The 8,574-nt window shown below is 35.9% G+C and overlaps 1 protein-coding gene across 1 annotated transcript; it reads right to left on the reverse strand.

Moving 5' to 3' along the window:
- Positions 1-932: 932 nt before the first annotated feature.
- Positions 933-1,811, reverse strand: LOC113200124 (uncharacterized). The gene has a single exon (XM_077800330.1). It carries the CDS (start codon positions 1,809-1,811, stop codon positions 933-935), a length of 879 nt encoding a protein of 292 aa, XP_077656456.1.
- Positions 1,812-8,574: the final 6,763 nt, after the last annotated feature.

An 8,574-nucleotide genomic window follows, 5' to 3' on the forward strand; every position in this document is an offset into this window, starting at 1 on the left:
GTTTGATCCCTCTCTCCTCACCAAAAAAGAATAAGTAAAGTGCCTATAGTTAGATGAAAATATATGATATGCATTATTTAAGATAATTTTTATTGTTCCATTTATCTTACCTGGTTTAATAACATGTGGATCTCATTGTTGCATTTTGCAGATGTATAGTGTCACATCATAAGAACTTCTTTCTGTTCCTGATGAACAATTAAGTTGTTTCCAATATTTGGCTACAAATCAAGCCACAGTAAATTTCCTGGTTATCTCCTGAGCATATACACTCACAAGTAAAACTGCTAAATATTTTTAAATTTGTTAAGAAGAAGGAAAGTTTCCCCACTCCAAAGGTCACAGCCACTTTAGTGCATGGCTTTTGTATCTTTCAGTCTTCAATTCCCATGAATTTTGCTTGTGTGTTCATGGTCTATTTTCTTTCCCCTTCAGAGAACAAATTACCTCCAAATAATTTTTAAAAATAATCCCATATTTTATCATCTGATGGATTTCTTTAATATTGCAAGTTCCACTAAATGCATAGGTCTCTTTCTAGAATCTCTTTCCCTCTGCTGAAGCAATACCAGAGTTTTATTACTTATAGATAATCATACCATCTGTTTTTGTCTCTTCCTTTCTAACACAACTTGTTACACAGGTGAAGAACTTCACATCTATGTTGATGGAGTAACAGGCCTGTTTTCTGTTCCAATTTTAATGGAAATGTCTATTGTTTCAGCATTGCCTTTACCATTGACTGTGGGGTATTTTTTTATTGGCAGTCTGTTTATCATACAAATGTCTTCCTCTTCAATATGAATATTCAGTGTCCTCAAAGTTGTTAACATTTGTGTAAGTTCCCTTCATTTGTGGTGCACTGCCTCAGAATGACTTTATGATATATAAATTTTCAATGTGTTCCCATCTTGAAGATATTCATATGGTTTTTAATGAGTATGAATTTTCTGTTGTATAATATGGTAGGATTTCTGGCTGAAAGCTTTCCCACATTCATTGCATTGGTAAGATTTCTTACCTGTATGTATTCTCAAATGCAAAACTAGGGTTGAGAATTGAGAGAAAGCTTTTCCACATTCATTACATCCATAGGGTTTCTCACCTGTATGGCTTCTTACATGTACAGTGAGAGATGAAATCTGAGAGAAGGCTTTTCCACATACATTGTATTCATAAGATTTATCACTTGAATGAATTCTTACATGCACAATAAGTGATGTTCGTTGAGAGAAGGCTTTTCCACATTCGTTACATTCATAGGGTTTCTCTCCAGTGTGAATGTTTTGATGCTTTATGAGATACTTCTTCTGGCCAAAAGCTGTTCCACACTCATTACATTTAAAGGATTTCTCTCCAATATGAATTTTCTCATGCTCAGTAAGATTTGATTTCCCACTAAAGGTTTTCCCACACTCCTTCCATATAAAGGGCTTCTCTCCTGTGTGAGTTCTCTGGTGTCTGATAAGGTTGGACTTCTGAATGAAAGCTTTCCCACAATCTTTGCACTCAAAAGGTTTCTCTCCAGTGTGGATTTTCTGATGGGTAAGGAGGTTTTCTTTCTGGCTGAAGGATTTTCCATGATCATTACACTCAAAAAGCTTCTCTCCAGTATGAGTATTCTGATGTTTAATGACATATTGCTTTTGGCTAAAGGCCTTCCCACATTCATTACATTCAAAAGGTTTCTCTCCATTATGAAAAAGCTCATGCTCAGTAAGATTAGATTTATGGCTGAAGACTTTCCCACATACCTTACAGGCAAAGGGGCTTTCCCCACTATAAATTCTCTGCTGACTGAGGTGTGACATCTGAATGGAAGCTTTCCCACATTCACAAGGTTTCTCTCCAGTATGAATTTCTCAATACACGTGGACTTACTTTTGACTGACGATATTTCCACATTTCTTATATTTAGAAGGCTTCTCTGTATTATCTCTCAAATGCAGAGGAATGGATAAGGTTTGTGAGAAAATTTTATCATCTAGCTAAAGGCTTTTTTCAATATTCTTTAGAACCACAAGGTTTCCCTTCAGCACGACATCTATGTTCAATGAAATGTGATATATGGGTAAAAGTTTTCCCACATTCAGTAAACTCATAGGGTTTTCCTCCAGTATTAATGCTCTGCTATCAGATGCTATATATCACACTCTTTATACTGAAGGCATTTCACACTGATTTACATTTACAAGGGGATATTACCATAAGAAATAAGTAGTGGTAGAGAACATCCAGCTAGTAAAATTGGAGACTCAACTACATACCTTCCCTCATGGTTAAGTCTAAATGGTTTCAACCTAAAACTTCAAAAATGTTTCCTTAAAGAAATGAGGTTGAGCAAACAAAGGATTTTTCCAATTTTCTTATATTCCCATCCTTTTTTCCTCAGTCTGTAGTCTGATGAACACAACTTGGCTACCAAGTCTTGTTGCTTCTCTATCTGTACATCATCTTCCCCAGGCTTTTTCTGGCAAGACTTCTTTTCCACTTTTTCCCCACCATCCAGTGGATCTTCTTGCTTCAGTGGAGGATCATACAGTTTGGTCTCTTTATCACCTGCACTGGGCAATTCCTCTTAAAGAAATCTACTTTAGAGAGAGTCCTGTGTGCCACGTGGACCAAGAGACCATCCTGAACCACGGACAAAGACCAAAACGTCCACTGGTGGGCCGCGCCCGCGCACTCCAAGAGAGAGTGAGCATTCCCAGAAGTCTTTGCGACTCTGCCAGGAGTATGCGCGAGTATGCGCAAACCAGACCAGGCTGTGTGATTACCTTGCATTACCGCAACGCTGCTTTTCCAGCCTTGGACTATTTCCCTTAAGGCATTGCTGGTCTATTATCTCTCTCTGTCCCTACCCCACCCCCACAACCTTGACAGCATCCTCCCAATACACTGAAAAGCATCATATATTTAAAGAAAGATTTACTTTTGCCTTCTGGCTAAAAGATAAGGAAAACACTAGAAATCAGGTGGGAATATTTTTTAAAAAATATTCTTTGATATTCTGTGACCAAAGATTGATCCTTCCATGGCTCTTAGTTTTGAATTCACATTACCTGTAGGTCCCTGGATATATCAAGTGAGTAAATTAACATGTTTCCTTTGTTCATAGGACTAAAACACACTGGGGCCAGGACAGGAAAAAAAGAAAAAAACAACAGTATTCTAAAGGGGCAAATATAAAGGATTGTTATCGTTCACCCTTTATATTTGTAGGTCTAACATTTTTAAAAAAAAGATGACTCCTTTTTCATATTTCTCTGGTAGAGTATTTTTTTTAAGTCAATCCTTTCTTTTCCTCTCTGACCCCTATCTGGGCAGGCTGACAAGAAATCCTGGGTGTCCTCTCCTTTGGTACTAGCTTGAGAAGGTCAAACCCTATGTGAAATCCCTCACCCCAGCCCTGCCTGTTGACCACCAAGACATCACATCTTTCCTTCTCAAGCTATTTTCAAATCTGCTTGGGAGCCACACTGTTTTTCCAGAAAGCCTTGTTATATGAGTAGTAAAAATTGTTGTTCCCTTTGGATGTATGTAATCTCAGCATCAAAACCAAATTCTGAGTGCTGGCTCTTCATGAAATAACAAGCATTAAAGAAAACAAACTAAATATGTTTTTTTATTGACCCAGCCTTAGAAATGAATCATCTGCATACTTTTGAAAGATAAGGCATTGCACACCCTCTTTCATAAGGCAGTAAAAAGTCTAAACTGTTTGAATCTGATCTTTAAGTCAATTTCGATTTCTGAGGGCCTTTGGTAGCATAGTAGTTTGTCACATGGAATGCAATTCTAGCATCTAAAGATTCATGATTTTTCTTTTATTTATATGTTACGTAAACACAATTCTTACTTTCAGGCATATTTTAAAAAATAAGCAAACCAAAAATAACAGCAGGTTTTTTCATTACTGAAGCAATGACCATTTGGACTTACTGAGAGATGAAATGTTTGCCTCAAATATTAGAAATTTCTGAGGGATTTTAAATCATAATTTAGATTACACAAGTTTTCTCAACTCAAATAACATATAATTAAATATTTTATTAGAGATATGAAGAAAAAGTACTGTATTCTAGGATATTGGACAAGAAAAAGCTAATGTAATCAATAGTTAAACAAAAGATAAGGAAGGACACTTCAGTGGAAACTTGCTTGATAAGTAAGACCAAGTCAGGCATAATATGATGTGATTAGAAGTGGAGATAGATACAGAGAATTTTGAACAAGTAGCACAAATGCAGTTTGCTGAGGGAGGAAAGCAAGAGACCTGACATCCTGGAGAAGCAGGTAAAAATGCAAGTCTGTGCTACAGAAATGCAGTGGGACCCACTTGCAGCGACAGTGGGTAGAAGAAAGGGTGGGTTCTGTTGGGCTTTGGTGTATTTTATTAATAATTTTGAATTTTATTTTAGGAGTGACTGGAAGCATTAAGTTTCATCAGGGCGTTTCTGTGGTCAGTTTATATTTACAGCAATTCCAATTAAAAGATGAGAGTGACTTAGACAAGGATGCAATAAGAAGACAATAGGAGACAATCTAAGTGGACAGAATGTGAGTTGATTAGATGGGGAGAATGGAAGGAAGAAAATTGTCAGGATAATTTATAGATCTTTGATGTGAACAAGCTGGACAATGAAAAACGTCAAAATGTGTTATGAATAAACATCATGAAAAATCATTTATTGGTTCAGTTTTGGAACAAAAAAATGAGATTTCAATGGAACATTCAAGTGTAAATGTATAAAAATAAACATGTACATAGATAAAGGGTTTAGAAGAGGTAGCTATTCTAGTGATAATAATCAGAAATAATTAAGGAACAGAAAGTTTTGTATCTATGATATTCTTCATCTATGGAAATATACCACATGAGCAGTGAGCATGGCCTGGGACTGTTCTCATGAACTCCATTAGAGAGGTGATCTAAGTGTGCATGAACTTGCACAAGTTCAAGTCTCATAATTCCATCTGAAGCCATATAGCATGGATGCCTATGTTCATAAGTTGTAGCGAAATGACTATTAGATATTGGTAGTGGAAGAAGAAGCTTAAACTTTGCAGGGAACAAGATTCAGGAGGGAGAGAGCATGGCAATAATAACAAGTTGAGACCTCAAATTTGGGAATTCAGATTGCCCACTGCTTATGCAAACGTGTTTGATAAACTCTATATCTGACAGGAGGTTTTAGTGTTTTATTATTTGCAAGTAAGAAAATACTCAAAGGAAATATCTTTTTTCATAAAAAAGGGGTATAGTAAGAATTTCAGATTGTGAGTTTTAATTTTATTTTGACATTAAGAATAAAATGTCACTCTTTTTATTTTTAATTAAATTTTTTATTTGTTTTAATTAGTTACACCTGACATTTGACAATGTCACTCTTTTTAATCGCAATTCAAGTAGTGGTTCCATATCAATATGGAGTGCAGATGTATGAAACCCAAAAGTACAGTGCAGCATGTGCATATTGATTATGACAGTGTTGTAGTCTCACTTTGTCACTGATTGAAAATAGAAAAAAATTGAGGCACTTCAATTTCTCCACATTATCACATATTTGAAGCTAAAATTTAAACTGTATTTTCCCTTATCTATCAATATTTCTATATGCATGGTAATTTTTCCATTAGTCCTCAGTAGTCTCTAAGAATCATCAGGAAATACATAAATTATTTTAAATTCTAATAATTCAGCATAGACATTAGAGTACCTGGTAAAATGATAAAATACAGTGGGTAAAGATATTTCTGCCAAATGATTTACCCTTAAATTTTGCTAAAAGCATATGAAAATATGCAGAATAGAGATATGAAGGAATATTTGAGGTCAACCTTTTTCTGAACTAGAATGAATTCAATTATTCTAAGGCTTAGTTAGTAATTTATGGATTATCCAACACTTCAATTTCTTTTTTTATTTCTGATTTTTTGATTTTGCCAATTTTTATGCTTATTTATAATTTTTCCAGAAGGTGCTCTGGGAGAATAAAAAGATAAATAAATTTGAAAGAAAACATGACTATATTTATATGGAAATCTTGTTTAGGAAAAATATGTTTGGTAGGGTAAAAGGGTGAATGTATTTGGCAAAATAATATTTAGATTATATATAGATTATACTATATAGGTCCCTAATTATTTTAGCTAAGTGGGTTTAAATGATTTAGAGCTATTTGCTTAGCTCCTTTTATGTTTTACTCTTTATTTTTTTCTTAAATACAAACTTGGGGGATATTAATTTCTAGAATTATCCTGATACAAGTTGTCCTCACTTACCCACTCTACTTCAGTTCCATCTAATTACTTTTATTCATTCATTTTTATTTATTTTTTAGAAAAATTCAAATTCACAGAAAATTCAATGGCAGGCATACAGATATTTCATAAATCTGTTCCCACACATACATGGCCCTCTTATGAACTTTCCTTACCAAACATCCACTTCTCACAATTGATGAAACAACATGGCCACACACCACTACCACCCAAAGTGATACAGTTCAATTACCATCTGTTTCTGGTCTTGTACACATGCTATGAATTTGGAATAAATGTAAAATGACACATAGCCATTATGACAGTATCATTTTTTTTTTAATTTTTTTAATATTTATTTTTTAGTTCTCGGCGGACACAACATCTTTGTTGGTATGTGGTGCTGAGGATCGAACCTGGGCCGCACGCATGCCAGGTGAGCGCGCTACCACTTGAGCCACATCCCCAGCCCGACAGTATCATTCTTTTCCTTCAATATTGTCTAGGAAATTCTGAGTCTTTGAATCTCCATATACACGCAACTGGTTTGTCAATGTCTATGAAATCTCTTGCTGAGATATTGATGGGCATTGCCTTGAATTTACAGACCAAATTGTGAAGAACTGACTTCTTGATTAATATTGAGTCTTTTGACCATGAACATGGAATATCTCTTGATTATTTTGTTCTTGTTTGATTTCATTTATCAGAGTTTTGTATTTTCCCTCATAAATCATGTAAGTATTTTGTTAGATTTATACCTAAGGGCCCACCACCCTTGCTACTTAAGTCCTGTTACTGGCTCAGCTGCCAACTGTTGCTGATGCCCTGTTTTCATCAGCTTTTTTCACTTCTCTGACTGACTAAAAGGATTGACCAAAACAGCTGTAGAGGAGGAAAGGTTTATTTGAGGACTCATGATTTCAGAGTTCTCAGTCCACAGAAGTCCATCACCATTCCTTGGGGCTCCAAGTGAAGCTAAACATCATGTCAGAAGAGGGTGGCAGAGAGAAACAGCTCACATGATGATCAGGAAGAGACTTCACTTGCCAGATACAAATATATACCCCAAAGTCACACCTCTGGTGCTCCACCTCCTCTAGCCACACCCCAGCCTTCAGTTATCACTTAATTAATCCCATAAGGTGATTAATTCACTGATTGGGTTAAGCTTCTCATAACCCAATCATTCTACTCTGAACTTTCTTGCATTGTCTCACACATGAGCTTCTGGGGGATAACTCACATCCAAACCATAAGAAGTCCTTTGCCACCCATCACCACAGGCAGTGTCTAGATCCATTTCCAGTGCCCAGTGTCTCTTACAGCAGAAACAGAGTAGAGTGAGGTGGCACCTCCCTATCCTGGTGCATACTCCTTCAACCATGCATGGAAAAAAACTGGGGCACACATACACCTGTCACAGTCCTACACAGTCTACACTACAAGAGAAGAAAGCTTAAGTGCCACTATTCATTGCAGAAATAGAGCACTTCAATCTTGCCAGAGATAGGTGGGGTGATTTCCCTACGGATAAACCTTGAGTGATTTGTCTCTACGTAAACACAAAAATCTTATGCCTGAGCATGGGGAGGGGCAGGGGGGACATTTAGTCACTCCAAGCCAGTTCTTCTCAGCCAGAAGAGAACACAGGGCTGCCTGTGCATTCCACGGAACTAGCAGAGATCACTATATTCATGCCAGAAGTGAGAAGGTTAAGGTCTGTATGGACAGATATGAGAGTAAGAGGAACTTTAATCTTTTTGTTTTTAAATATTTTCAGTAGTTGTACATGGACAGAATGGCTTTTTTTATTTGTTTATTTTTAAGTGGTGCCGAGGATCGAACCCAGTGCCTCACACATGATAGGCGAGCACTCTATCACTAAGCCCCAGCCCCAGGAACTTTAATCTTTTAATGCTAGCTTTTAATTTCACTGGTTACTGCCTTTGGTGTTACTGCCTTTCGTTTACTATTGCATAATTTAATTCAATTTTATGTATTTTTAAAAACTGTATTTATTCTGTTTTTCTTCTAATTTTTATAATCTTTCCTCTTTACTCTTTCCTTTCTCACTTTTCCTTTTCTATTCCATCCTTTTTTCTGTATGTTGCTTCTTCTTCTTTCCCTACTATTTTCATGCCCTGTATGGTCTAATATTAATTTTACTTTCTTCAGAAGCTGTTTTTTGTCTGTTCTAAAGTATTTCTCTCTTTTTCCACTTTTGAATTAGTGGAGTTGTAGAGAATACACTCAATAAATCTTTATGCCTTGTTAATATATGATTTTCTTTCTAGTGATCATAGTTAG

The sequence above is a fragment of the Urocitellus parryii genome, chromosome 6 (assembly GCF_045843805.1).
Source record: "Urocitellus parryii isolate mUroPar1 chromosome 6, mUroPar1.hap1, whole genome shotgun sequence".
Taxonomy (NCBI): domain Eukaryota; kingdom Metazoa; phylum Chordata; class Mammalia; order Rodentia; family Sciuridae; genus Urocitellus; species Urocitellus parryii.